This window comes from Oryzias latipes, chromosome 18 (assembly GCF_002234675.1).
Source record: "Oryzias latipes chromosome 18, ASM223467v1".
Classification (NCBI taxonomy): Eukaryota; Metazoa; Chordata; class Actinopteri; order Beloniformes; family Adrianichthyidae; genus Oryzias; species Oryzias latipes.
The window spans coordinates 654,217-668,736 of record NC_019876.2 but is presented as its reverse complement, the minus strand read 5'-3'; the positions used below and the strand labels follow the sequence as shown (position 1 = coordinate 668,736).

General features: G+C 43.4%; 1 protein-coding gene across 6 annotated transcripts in view; it reads left to right on the top strand.

Annotated features, from left to right (window-relative positions):
- The window catches only part of LOC105353778 (zinc finger protein 436), a 101,214-nt gene that overhangs the window by 26,068 nt on the left and 60,626 nt on the right, over positions 1-14,520 (top strand). For 2 of the 6 annotated variants that reach the window (XM_023966223.1, XM_023966224.1), the window contains exons 4-7: positions 11,106-11,221; positions 11,616-11,860; positions 12,056-12,267; positions 14,061-14,176. In XM_023966223.1, coding sequence (XP_023821991.1) covers positions 11,106-11,221; positions 11,616-11,860; positions 12,056-12,267; positions 14,061-14,176 — 689 coding nt within the window. Of the gene's footprint in view, positions 1-3,776; positions 4,688-9,941; positions 10,023-10,804; positions 11,001-11,105; positions 11,222-11,615; positions 11,861-12,055; positions 12,268-14,060; positions 14,177-14,520 lie in introns of those variants that run through there. The other 4 variants (XM_023966226.1, XM_023966227.1, XM_023966222.1 and 1 more) reach the window with 4 other exon arrangements.

Here is a 14,520-nt window from a genome sequence, read left to right as displayed (position 1 = left end):
CAAGAGGAAATATTAAAAACCATAAGTACTCTGAAAAACAATAAATCACCAGGCAGCGACGGCTTCCCAGCTGAATGGTATAAAACATTTAAAAACGAACTTACTCCAATTTTGCATAGATCTCTAAACTGGACCCTACAAAAGAATAAAATGCCTATTTCTTGGTCAGAGGCAATAATTTCAGTTATCTTAAAACCGGGGAAAAACAAACAGTCATGTGCTAATTACAGACCTATATCAGTACTAAACATAGATTACAAAATCTATACATCTATAATTTGTAATAGGATAAATACATTTCTTCCTGACCTTATCGATGAAGACCAGACGGGATTCATAAAGGGTCGTCAGACACACGATAACATCAGGAGAACCTTGCATATAACTGAAAGAGCCCAAAGAGAACATAGAAGTACAGTTCTCATAAACATCGACGCAGAAAAAGCTTTTGACTGCGTTAATTGGAAATTTTTGTTCCTAGTGTTAGAAAAAATGGGATTTAATAACAAATCGGTTGAAATAATAAAAACAATTTATTCACAACTAACGGCTAGAATTAAAATAAACGGGAATCTAACTGGAACATTCAAATTGGAAAGATCCACTAGGCAGGGCTGTGGACTCTCCCAGACTCTGTTTGCTCTTTTTATTGAGCCTCTGGCGCAGGCAATTCGAGACAAACCTGAAATTAAAGGAGTTTCACTGAATGGAGTGGAACATAAAATAGGATTGTTTGCTGATGATTTAATAGTTTACCTCGAACATCCAGAAACATCAATTCCTCATTTTATGGAAATATTGGAAACATTTGAACATTTATCTGGATATAAAATAAATATTCTCAAAACTAAAATTTTAAAATTCAATTATGTTCCATCTGAATACATTAGATACAACTTTAAATTCAACTGGAATTTGAAAAGTATTAAATATTTAGGTGTGGAAATAACACAAGATTTTCAAAATATGAACAGTAAAAATTATTCAGTAGTACAAGAAAAGATACAAAAAGACATTGAAAAATGGTCAACACTGCCACTAGATTTCAGCTCTAGAATTGAAATGGTGAAAATGAACATTTTGCCCCGGTTTCTATTTCTCTTTCAAGCTCTACCAACACAGGTCTCTAACACGCAATTTACAACATGGGACAAAATAATAACCAGATTCATATGGGACAATAAAAAATCCATATTAAAATACGGCACTCTCCAGCTTCCAAACGATAAAGGAGGTATGGCACTTCCAAAGCTGAGAGAATACTATATGGCTTCACAACTACGATACTTATATTGCTGGTGTAATCCCCAGTATAACGGAAAATGGAAAAATATAGAATATAAAACTTTACAAGAACCCATTCAAAACATTATGGGAGATAAAGATCTGTATGAAACAAAGAAAAAGCATCTAGATCCCATAACAAACCACACACTAACTGTATGGTTCAAACTACTGCAAAAATACAAAATCCTAAATAGTGCAAAAAAACTAAAATGGGTAGCATATGACAGGCAATTTAAACCAGCAGAATATGACCCTACTTTTCAATATTGGACTACAAAAGGAATAACAGCATGGTGCTTATTAGAAAAGAAGGATGGACAGCTGGAGAGTTTTGAGAATTTGGCTAAACAATTTCACCTTGTAAATCTGGATTTTTTTAGATACTTGCAAATCAGAAACTACCATAAGATTGAAATACAAAGTGGCTCTTCTGGGGATGAGGGTGGGATCATTCAGACAGTAATAAAGGCATATAAAGACAGCAATTCTAAAGTGATTAGTACGCTATATAAATCTCTAATGGAGTATGACAAAAACACAACTGTAAAAGTTAAATGTAACTGGGAAAAAGAATTTAATATACAGATAACTGAGCATGATTGGTTGGACATGTGGAGACACCACCATACCACCACTGGATCACGAACATGGAGAGAGTTTGCCTGGAAGAACCTTATAAGATTTTTCATAACACCGAAACTGAAGAACAAACAGTTAAAAACAAATCAGAGCTGTTGGCGTGGATGTGGAGAAGTGAATGTTGGCCATTCTCATGTATTTTGGAAATGTTCGAATGTAACAGGTTTTTGGAAGATGGTGTGTGATACAACAAGCAAAGTGCTGGGATATACAATTCCTCTGCAACCAGAACTGTTTTATCTGTACATGTTCTCAGGAAATTCTGTCCACCAAAGTGACAAATATTTATTTAAAGTTATGTCACTAGCCGCTAAAAAATCATTGACCAGGAACTGGGGCACTACGTCGATCCCATCAAAGGAACAATGGACTTCAACAATTAACAACATCTATTCAACGGAAAAAATAACATACAGGCTGAGACTGCAAGAGGCACAGTTGCACCGAAAATGGGAAAAATGGACACTTTACAACAAATAGACACAAGAAGCACCTAGATTTGACTCTTGTTTTTGATTGTGGTTGTGGTTTGTATTTTGTTTACATGTAACAAAAATTAATAAAAATAAAGTAATTAAAAAAAAAAAAAAAAAAGATCAGAAATCTACTTTCTAAGAGTGATGCTGAAAAACTCATCCATGCATTTGTTACGTCGAGGCTGGATTACTGTAACTCCTTGTTAGCAGCGTGTCCTAAGAGTTCCTTAAGAAGTCTCCAGCTTGTTCAGAACGCAGCAGCTAGATTGTTAGCAGGAACCAGCAGAAGAGATCACATCACTCCTGTGTTAGTTTCGCTCCATTGGCTCCCAGTTGATTCCAGAATCAAGTTCAAGATCCTCCTGTTAACCTATAAGGCCTTACATGGAATGGCCCCGTCCTATATTAAGGACCTCATAGTCCCTTACCATCCAATCAGAACACTTCACTCACTAAATGCAGGACTGCTTGTGGTTCCTAGAATGAGTAAAAGTACGGTTGGAGGTAGAGCGTTTAGCCACCACGCCCCTGTTTTATGGAATAAACTCCCAGGCTTATTGTCAGACTAGTTAGTATTCAGAGATTATTTAACTTAATGTTAATGTGTTTAAATTAAACTTAATAACAATAACTTTTTGTTTTAAAAGGCTGCTAGAAGTTGAAGCTGGGGTAACTATGGTGCTCTGGGGTTCTGTCCTCTTTTCTCTTCTACTTCTACCCTTCCTCTCCTCTATTCCTGATCATAATTCATCATTTAGTTCTCCATGCCTCTGTTTGGTGCAGTGATTCATGTATTGTCCCTCTTTCCTCTCCTGGGGAGTGGGAGTGCTTCCAGACTCCAGTTGGCTCATCCGTGCTCCAGTTCCTGACCGTTTACCTCGCCTTTGCTCCTGCTCCTACACCTGGCTGTGGATCCTGCCTCTGGCTCATCTCTGGCTCGTCTCTGCTTTGTACCTGACCGAGTACCTCGTCTCTGCTCCTGCTCCTACACCTGGCTGTGGATCCTGCCTTTGGCTCGACTCGCGCCCCTGGCTGTCCCCCCAACCACGGCTGGATGAAGCTCGTCTGCTGGACTTTATATATGTAGTTGTAGATTTAGATAAGTTAATTCTTCTCTAAGAGTTCTGGTAAATCGCCTGTCCGTCCTGGGGGAGGATCCCTCCTTCATGTGGGCACCCCTGAGGTTTCTTCGTTTTTTCCGGAATCCGTTTTTTTGGGAGTTTTTCCTTACCGCGAAGGGGGGTCTAAGGGCAGGGATGCCAGTATAGCTTAGTCAGTTTGTTAGTTCATTTTAGTATTTTTCTATTGAACTCTTTGTATTCGTGATCCTTTTGAGTTCATGTTTACTTCGAAGCCCATCGAGACGACTGTTGTTGTGATTTTGGGCTATACAAATAAAATTGAAAAAACTGAATTGAATTAATTTGTTATTATTATAATTTAACAATCATAATTTGATTTCTTTGAAGAAAATATTTGAAGCTGCATGTATATGTTATGTATACTACAATTGCTGTATTATTTCAAAATTTATAATTAAAAAAAAAGATGGTGCGACCTTTGACCGGATGCCAAGTCCTTCCATGAATGTCTTCCGACTGGAAACATTACTCAAAAGTACAATACCTGAAAAAAAACCCGTCTCCACGTGAAAGAGTAGCTTAAAAACAGCAAATGCAAGTTTTTTATAAACCGCATTGAAGTGCCACTCTTTCACCTCCTGCCTTGTAATTCTTTTTCTTCCTGTTATTGTTCTGCACTGTTTTATATTGGATCGTTGTGATCAATAAAGCTATTGAAAAAAAGTGTAACCCTTTTCAAAAATGGCTTAAATAAACTACATAATTGTTACAGTATCATACATTAGTTTTGATATTTTAAAGAAAAAAAAAGTATGGGTAATTAAATAAAAAAGTGGTGCATAAAGTTTGATCAATTATTACTTTTTGTCTGTCATATGAATGATCTGTTTCCACACGGACCAGAATAAAGGTTACACCGTCACAAGCAAGAGACCACCGCGAAAGTTCGTGACGAAAATCCAAAGGAGTTTTAAAAAAAAAAGGTATCAAGGATGTTTTTCTGCACCACCGACAGCGAGAGCTTCTCCAAGGCCGACATCCTCCGAGGGATCATCACCGAGAAGCTCGGCATCGCCACCCGCGACATCCTGGCGGTGGTGGAGAGGACGGTGGCCGACTACGAGGAGGAGGCGTCGGGCTTCAGGCGGAGGATCGCGCGGCAGGAGCGGCAGCTGGAGCTGCTGCAGCCCCGGGTTCACCTGCGTAAGTTCCGTGCAGCGGACTTTCATCAGCTTCTATCGTGGAGGGAAATCAGACCAATGGATGCGTGCGTGCTTGTGTGTTTTCTGTGCGTAGCTGTGCTGCGGCCACGTGAGCCTCTGTTCGCGCAGCCGCCTTAAAAATGTCGCGCGCCCGTATTCCATGTTTTACGGCAGAGCATGAAACTCTGTTTACATAAAAACAGCTGATCTGTTCTAAATAAACAGAAATGCTAAAGAAGAAACTACAAAGATATGTGTACTTTAAATACATGTCGTACTATTTTGTATTCTTATTATTTTTTATATATTTCTTCCACTTTCGGCTTTTCCCATCAGGGGTCGCCACAGCGAACAAGTCGCATGGTAAACTTGGCAATGTTTTACGCCGGATGCCCTTCCTGACGCAACCTTCTCAAACCGGGCTTGGAACCGGTAAAGAGGTAGAGAAGGGAACAGGGAGCAGCCCGGAGTCGAACCCTGGTTTCACGGACGGAAGGCGCCGCAAACCAGCACGAGCTAAACCGGCTCCATTTTTTATATATTTATAAGTTATTAAAATGTCGTGTTATAGGGGAGACACGGGTCATGTTGACAACTTTGAGGTTAAATAAAGTATCAGAGTTATTCCAGTCAAAAACTGACCAATCAGATGCCTCAATGCCCGCTGGGCCCCCATCTCAAAGATTTGATTGACAGATTCTCCCCAGAAGCTTTCAGTGGAGGGGGTGTAGCCTTGGAACAAGCTCACTCCTCATTGGTGACAGCAGTTGCTACAGAATCGTCGAATCAGACGGACTCGTCCAATCATAGTGGACGGGCTCCAAATGGCATCGCTGAAAAATGGCGGCAGAATTGGCTTCATTTTGCTGCATTGGGCGTTTTCTACTGTGACTCGCTCAGTCCATGTCTACTTACAGTCGACGGTCTTCACTATGAAATGACACGTTTGATACCTGATCTCTGCTACACAGATGTATTGGGGGAAAATAATAATAAAATAGTAATAATTAATAATTTACTTGATACTTTATTTATCCCACTATTGGGAAATTATTTATCCGCATTTGCCCCATCTCCTGGGGGGAGGGGGGAGCTGCAGACTAGCCGCGCTCGGGGGGATCGATCCGCCGCCCCGTCGGTTGTTGGACGACCAGCTCGACCCCCTGAGCTACACTGCCGCCCCACCTAATAAGCCGTGCACACGGATTATTCAGTTGTAAAGGTCCTCTGCTTGCAGATACAAATCTCTCCAGAGACATGGTTCTCCTAATCCGGCAGCTCGCTCACGCAGAGCAACCGGGCGTATGCGATCTGCAGCCTCCCCTGGACCGCACCCCGTAATAAAGCACCTCCCCTGTCTACAAACACGAAGCTACGAGTCCGGCTGATCACACCCATCAGCCAATCAGAATTGAGGATTGCGGTATAAATTTCTGATCATTCACGACTCATCGACCGTCAACCCTTAGTTATCTGTTTAAGAACGTAGAAAAATGTCAAGTTTTTACTATGTTATTCACAAGCCAAGTTCAAAGCTGGGGATCAGAAAACTCTGATGGCCCAGCATTCTAGCAGCATTTAAATGCATCACCTACTCACAAATCGGAGGATGTGACCCTAAACTGTGTGTAAATGTGGTTGTGTGTGTGTATCAGGACACTGCTGTGCACAGCACAAGGCTCCAGACTAACTTTTTTCACTAGGAGCACTGTGGCCCCCATCTGAAAATTTTAGGGGCACAACCAGAAAATTTAGGGGCGCATACCGTAAATAAACATTCTAACCAGATCTACTAATTTCCACTGTATTACTAATAAATACTTTAATAACAGATGCAGAAATTACAATGTGCTGTTTCAAATTCAGTGTCACATTTTATTCTGCACTTTTGAAGATGCAACAAGAAGGTAAACTGACAGCACCATCGCTGTCATGACAGTACAAATAAGTAAAGAAAACTGATGGAAATTTATCTTTGTGACACCAAATAGGTGCAGCCAAGATGCACAATAAGTGTGTTTGAGATCACCCAGGTGAACTCAACGCTGCGCAGATCACCTGGTGTGTGACATATTTTTGTTTTAGCTCCAACATCAACTGTCAATCATCACAAAAATATCGCGAGAAAGGGGTGGGAGCAAGGGGCAAACCTACCCGGACACAGCTGGAAACTGAACTGACTGAAAGCTGCCCTACAGACTACAAAACAATGCATTATGGGACATGTGTCCTGATGGTTTTTGTAGTGGAGTGATTAATTAAAATAATTAAAAATACCAATTCATTAAAAAAGGCTAAATACATCACAAAACATTAAAATAATCATAAAATATATAATAACACAGATCATACTAAGGGGGAGAAGAATATTAAAACTAAATTGAATGTTAAGGACAACTCCAACTTCCTGTTCTCCTTCAGTCTTGCTGCAGATTCGCCTTCATCACAGCCCCCCCTTCTGGTCTCCCCAACGATCCAGGCGAGGTGCTGGTTCATCTCAAACACGTCTATCGTTGCATTTTCCCCACGTATTTTCAGTGTGTCTAAAACTAATGTTGTTTTTGCTCGAGCGTGTTTAAAGTTCAAGCCCCGTTAGCTGTCACGCATGTAGGTGGGGGACATTTATTCTCCTCAGCTGACCCGACTCCCGTGGGAGTGGTGTGCTGCCGTAACCCGTCTGATGCGCCGCCGTAACCGTAACCAAAACCTAAACCTTCCTCCGGGTCTGTGTGACCCAGAGAAAAGTTCAGCACGGACTGCATGTATTTAGAAAATTACGAGCGAATAAATACGTTCTAAAGGAAAGTAAGGAACTCCTTAATGTGGTCCGGGGAGGGGGCTGTCAGGTTTCCTGCTTTCAAACCCTGTCATTGTCACGCCCCCAAGAGTCATTTACCCCACTGTGATTGGTTGGTCAGCTTCGCGCACGACAATGAAAAAGTGTCATTCATACAAACTGGCGTATGGCGTATACTTATATAGCGCCTTTCTTCCTACAAGGACAAAGCGCTTTACAGTCACAGACCCATTCACCCAGTCACACACACATTCACTCACACATTCACACACTGGTGGTGGCTCCGCTGCCAAACACAGGCGCCCGCCCACCACCAGAGGCAAGGTGGGGTTCAGTGTCTTGCCCAAGGACACTTCGACTCATGGGCGTGCAAGGCGGGAATCGAACCTGCAACCTTACGATCATGGGTCGAGCGCCCTACCGCTGCACCACGGCCGCCCTTGGCGGGCTGCAGTAACATTAAACCTTCATATTAAGGCGGGGACCGCAAAATATCATCTTGGGGGCCGCAAATAGCCCGCGGGCCGCGAGTTTGAGACCCCTGCTGTACACTCTGGCACTGGTACACTAGCAGGTCGGAAAAACGAATCAATAGTTCACTTACTCATAGCTCAGACGCACATATCAGGTTGTGATGATATTTGTCTCCGTTTCCTTCCCACAGATGTTTACGTGCACTCGATTATCTCTAGGCCCCTCCCCCTTCATGCATTTTAGCCATTTACAGTGGCTTTCCCTATTCTTCTCACACGCAGTGGCCGCCTCACACACAGGCATCACGCGAGTGTCGGTGCTCGCGTTTCATGAGTATGTGCGCGAGCGTGTGTCTGCCTGCGTGCGTGTGCGCTCGCCTCTCATAGATTATTTCATTGATCATTGACGTGCCCCTTCCACGTTTAATGTATAAAAAAAACGTAGGGTGGGGGAGGCAAATTTATTGGTCGCGCATGTGCGACTGGATGTAAAATTCAGTCGCACACTCTCAAATTTTGGTCGCAAAATGCGACCAATTGCTCGCAGTCTGGAGCCCTGTGGTGTGAGACGTATATTTTTGTTTTTGCTCCAACATCACCTGTCAATCAAAACCAAAAAATATCACGAGAAAGGGGCGGAGAAAGACACCAATCAGAGCGAACGCAGCTGGAAATTTAGTACTGAACTGACTGAAAGCTGCCCTACAGACTACAAAACAATGCATTATGGGACATGCGTCCTGATGGGTTTTTGTAGTTCAGTGATCAATTAAAATAATTAAAAACACCAACTGATTAAAAAAAGGCTACATCCATTACAAAAAATTTAAATAATTATAAAAGATATAATATCAGAAATCACAGATCATACTAAGGGGGAGGGGCATATTAAAAGTAAATTGAATGTTAAGGACTACACGTAACTTCCTGTTCTCCTTCAGTCCCGCTGCAGCTTCGCCTTCATTCACACACACACCCCCCCCCCCCCCCCCCCGGGCCTGGTCTCACCAACGATCCAGACGCGGCGCTGGTTCATCTTAAACACGTCTATCATTGCCTTCTCCCCACGTATTTTCAGTGTGTCTAAGGCTAAATCGTGTTGTTGCTCGCGCGTGTTTAAAGATCGAGCCCCGCATGTAGGTGTGGCACATTTATGCTCCTCAGCTGACCATCTCCCACGGGAGCGGTGTGCTGCCGTAACAGCCGTGCATGAGAACTGTGGTTTGCTTCGCGAGTTTGAGACCCCTGCTGTAGAGTCTGGCACTGCTACACTAGCCGCAGGTCGGAAGAACGAATCAATAGTTCGCTTGGCCATAGCTCAGACGCACATATCAGATTGTGATGATATTTGTCTCCGTTTCCTTCCCACAGATGTTTACGCGCGCTCAATTATCTCTAGGCCCCTCCCCCTACATGCATTTTAGCCACTCACAGTGGCTTTCCCTATTCTTCTCACACTCAGTGGCCGCCTCACACACAGGCATCACTCAATGAAACGCGAGTGTGTGCTCGAGTCTCATGAGTATGTGTGTGTGTTTGCGTGCGTGTGCGCTCGCGTTTCATTGATGATTTCATTGCTCATTTCATTGATCATTGACGTACCCCTTCCATGTTTAACGTATAAAGAATACGGAGGGTGGGGGAGGCAAATTTCCTGGTAGCACATGTGCGACTGGATGTAAAATTCAGTCACACACTCTCAAATTTTGGTCGCAAAATGTGACCATTTGGTCGCAGTCTGGAGCCCTGGTGTTTAAAGATTTGTGCGTCTGAGCCGTTTGGACACCCTAGTTAGTTTGAAGTTTTATATAAATTCCATTTCGTACTTTTTGAAATTGGAGCGTTCATCTGAATACACAATTGCAAGAACACACAAATGTCTTGTATGAGTTACAAATCAAGGATGACACACACACACATCCAGTGAGTGGATTTTCTCTCCATATTCTATTGTGGCTTAAATTCTGTCTTTGTCCCGGGAAAAGCGTTGGAGCCCAAACCGCGTGGCTACAAGGAACTGGTCAAGGCGGAACAACCGAAGGAGGAGCTGCTCTCCCCGCCGCCTGGTGAGTTAAAGTCTGTCAGGACGTCAGTTTTCTGGTTAGAAGCTCGTGGACCCACAAAGCCGTAGAACGTGCTCAAAAGTGCTTTTCACCCACCAGTTTTTGAGACAGAAAAACGTCTGGATACTCTGAGTGACCTTCCTCTGTTCCTCCTCTCGTCCTTGTCTCTCCCTCATGCTTCCCCTTTGACCCTTGTCTGATTGTCCTCTGGTCCTCCAGAGATGGTTGGGACATGTCCAGAGGAGAGACGCTGAATCTATTGGTAAAAGGATGCTGAGTCTAGAGCTGCCAGAGGTCTAGAGGAAGACCAGAGATGAACATGAAGGTCACTGCTGTTAGAGGTTAGGATGCAGCAGACGGGGTTAGACGGAGGAAGCTAATTGGCTGTGGTGAAAGGAGAAGAACTTTTTCTCCTCTGATGTTCCTGTGCTTCTCCTCTCTTCCTCCTTTGATCCTGTTGGGATCTTCGTCTGATGCTCATTCTTTAACTGTCTGGACAATCAGAGAACAAAATCTCCAGACGTGATGAGTTTCACAGAAAGGAGTGAAAAGACTCCCCAGATGAAGAAAAGAACACTTTTTTTATTGAAAATGGTTTTGCTTTGGTAAAACTAACTTTTGTTTTGATAAAGTCATGTTAGCACTAAACTTAGAACCAATTCTGGACGGAACCGGTCCATCAAGAACCATCATAGAGACCAAATATATAGAGACGGACCTTTCTGAAGATTTTTCTGTAAATGTTTGTCTCAGAGGGAACAAAAAGATGAATCTGTTGTTTTTAGGCGTGGAAGACTCTGTGAGGCTCCACTTTCCTCAGAACAACAACGAAGATGATGATGATGATGATGATGGTGGTGATGGTGGTGTTGCCTTTGATGATGAAGCCCGTGATGAAGAAAAGCAGCTGGCAGAACAGGTCCAGCCTTCAGCGAGTTCCAGGGAAAAGTCCAAGGATCCGGATTTTGAACTTCCAAGGAGGTGACAAACCTACGGCTGCTTTAACGGTTTAGAAGAAGAGGACCGTCCTCCTTTGAACTGATTGGACTTGAAGACGTGTTTGTACTTTGGGTCCATGTCCCACAGACCGCAGCGGCGCCCAGTCCGGCCCAGCAGAGCCCGGACCAGAAGCGGTCCAACCCACCTGAACCTCAGGATTCGGTTCATACAGGACCCAAACGTGGACCTGTTGCACCGCTGTGGTATGTCCTCTGTGTCTTTAACCCTAAGAAACCCAGAACTGTTGGTAATCTGGTGACTTTAGAACTGCAATCATCAGAAAATCCTGATCTGTTTTAGTCCCTTACCGGATTCACTTTGGAGAACGTACACAAAGACGTAGGTTCCAAACATTAGTTCCCAAACTGACAACAGTTGTAGCGCTAGCTTTGCTAATGCAGGGAATACTGTACTTTCCATACTATAAGGCCATGGTTTCCATGGTCTCCTAAAAGTACGACAACTGGAGAAGTCAGACAATGGTTTGGAATCGGGGGTGGATGTTAACAAACTTCTTCCAGGATCCAAACAGACCAATTCATCACTGAATGATGAACCGTTTGAGGATCTTCTCAATGAATTTGGTTTCTCTCCTAGTTTTGCAAAACACAATTGTCCGGGACCTCAGCTTTCCTCAAAGTCTTCAAGAGTCAGAATTCGTGGATCTGATCAGGTCCTCTTTCCCGCTGCTGGCTGAGAGTGACAAAGACTTTGAGATCCACACACTCAACCATAGTAAGAGGCTGATAAAGCTGCCGCTGAAGACCATGGCTCCCAGGGAGATCGTCAGGAGCATGAAGTCCAACGCGCCGCGGGCCACTGTCCTCTTCATCAAGCTGAAGGTAGGTACTGGTTGAGCGAGATGTGGTGGAAAAGCAGGAGCCAGTACATCACATCGTTGTCTGAGAACATTTAGAACCAAATGTACATGTCTTGTGGGCGTGGCCTAATGGCTTTGCACCTGCTTTTTACCATTTTTAGCTCAACAGCTGCTTAAAAGCCTTACATGCTGTTTGTGAAACGTTCAACACTTGCAGAGGCCAGAAGCTGAGAAGAAGTCAGAGGAAACGTCTGAAGAGAAACTTAAAGGAACATCTGAGGAGATCAAGGAGAAATCTGAGGAGAAAGAGGAGAAGCCGGAGGAGGACAATGAGGAGATGGAAGATTCCCACGTATCAACAGTAGAGGACACACCTTCATCTTCTGATGCTGTACCAGAAGAAGAGGATGTAGCTGGACCGAGTTCAAGGTAATTGAAAAATAATTGTGTTGAATACCAAACCCAGTTTTCTGGTTCTGCTCCATAAACGTTCAAACCTGGCCAGCATCCAGACACCAGGTTTGTTTTTATACTGAATCCAAAACCAATATAAAGTTCCTCCTATCAGCTTTGGTTTCCCAGAGAGAACATTCTATCCACCTGCTTAGACCTGGGAGACAACTTCTTTGTTAAGAAATGCCCTTTCATGGTCTCCTGTGTGCTGGATACCTCTCAGAGGAATCATGACACTCATCTGTGCTTGAATACCTGTTAAGTAGAATTTTGTAGTCTTTGGCTTTTCTCCTAAGACTATGATAGGGGTGTATTCATGTTTGCAACATGTGCTGGACTTTATTTGTTAGGAAAATCAGTTCTTTGTGTGTGCAAATTGACATGTCTTGTTTGGAATCAATGGTCCACCTTTGTAGGTGTAATTGTAGTATAGTAATGTTGATCCTGAAAGGACACTGCAGGTCCTGACATGATAATTGCCTACTGACTAAAGAAACTCATTGTACTCCATGAGCGCCTGGCAGCACAAATGAACCAGCTGCTAAGAGATGGGACTCACACCGAATGGCTAACGGAAGGGCGAACGATCCTGATCCAGAAGGATCCCTCAAAGGGTGCAGTCCCATCCAACTACCGGCCAATAACCTTTCTCTCCACGACATGGAAGCTCATGTCAGGCATCATTGCAACTAAGATAAATAGGCACATGGATCAATACATGAGCAACACACAGAAGGGCATTGGTAGAGACTCCAGAGGAGCCAAACACCAACTCCTGGTTGACAGAACAGTCGCTCAAGACTGTAAGTCACAACACACCAACCTGTGCACAGCCTGGATTGATTACAGGAAAGCCTATGACTCGATGCCACACACATGGATCACTGAATGCTTGGGGCTCTTAGCAGCAGAGCCATAGAGGCACCGATTTACCTCACCAGACAAAACCCAAGGTGTAGATCTTCCACACCAGTTAAGACCCAAGGTTTAGGCTGTGCAAAGAGGCGCCTGAAACAATCCACCACATAACTGCAGGGTGTAAGATGCTGGCAGGGAAAGCATACATGGAGCGCCACAATCAAGTGGCTGGAATAATATACAGGAACATGTGTGCAGGATATGGACTGGAAACCCCAAGGTCAAAATGGGAAACACCTCCGAAGGTGGTAGAGAATGAGAGGGCAAAGATCCTGTGGGACTTCCAGATCCAGACTGATAGGATGGCAATGGGATGGCGATATAACTTGCAATACATGAACAAATAGCAAAACCACCAAAAACATAATTTCCATTTCACTGCAACAGTTTAATTTAAATAAGATTCAACATAACTTAAATTATACATCAAATGACTCATCTACAAAGGAGGGGAGCAGCCAACATAAAAGGGCTCCGTCCGATTGGTCAATGATGTTAAGGAATCCATCTAATGGGTCAAATGCATAAAGGGATTTATTTGATTGATTATACACTTCAAGCTGACACAAAATTCTTCTGGCACATTTAAGGCTACCTAAACTATCAGAGAATTCACCTCAAAGACCTGAACCTCAGTAGAGACTAGGTTTTTTCTGACATTCATTGAAGGTGTGGAGCTTAAACTGTGGAAAAAACCTTCCAGAATTCTTTCGTTCTTGTCAAATAAAGCCTTTAGAGATGTGTTGTGGTTTGATTTTCACTTCTGCTCCTCTGGAGGTGATGGAGAACCATCCACCTTTGAGCTGAATGGACTTGAATACGTGTTTGTACTTTGGGTCCATGTCCCACAGACCGCAGCGGCACCCAGTCCGGCCCATCAGATACTGGACCAGCAGCAGTCCGACCCACCTGAACCTCAGGATTCGGTTCATAAAGGACCCAAACGTGGACATGTTGCACAGTTCTGGTGAGTCCTCTGTGTCTTTAACCCTAAGAAACCCAGAACTGTTGGTAATTTGGTGACTTTAGAACTGCAATCATCAGAAAATCCTGATCTGTTTTAGTCCCTTACCGGATTCACTTTGGAGAACGTACACAAAGACGTAGGTTCCAAACATTAGTTCCCAAACTGACAACAGTTTTAGCGCTAGCTTTGCTAATGCAGGGAATAGTGTACTTTCCATACTATAAGGCCATGGTTTCCATGGTCTCCTAAAAGTACGACAACTGGAGAAGTCAGACAATGGTATGGAATCGGGGGTGGATGTTAACAGACTTCCTTCAGGATCCAAACAGACCAGTTCATCACTG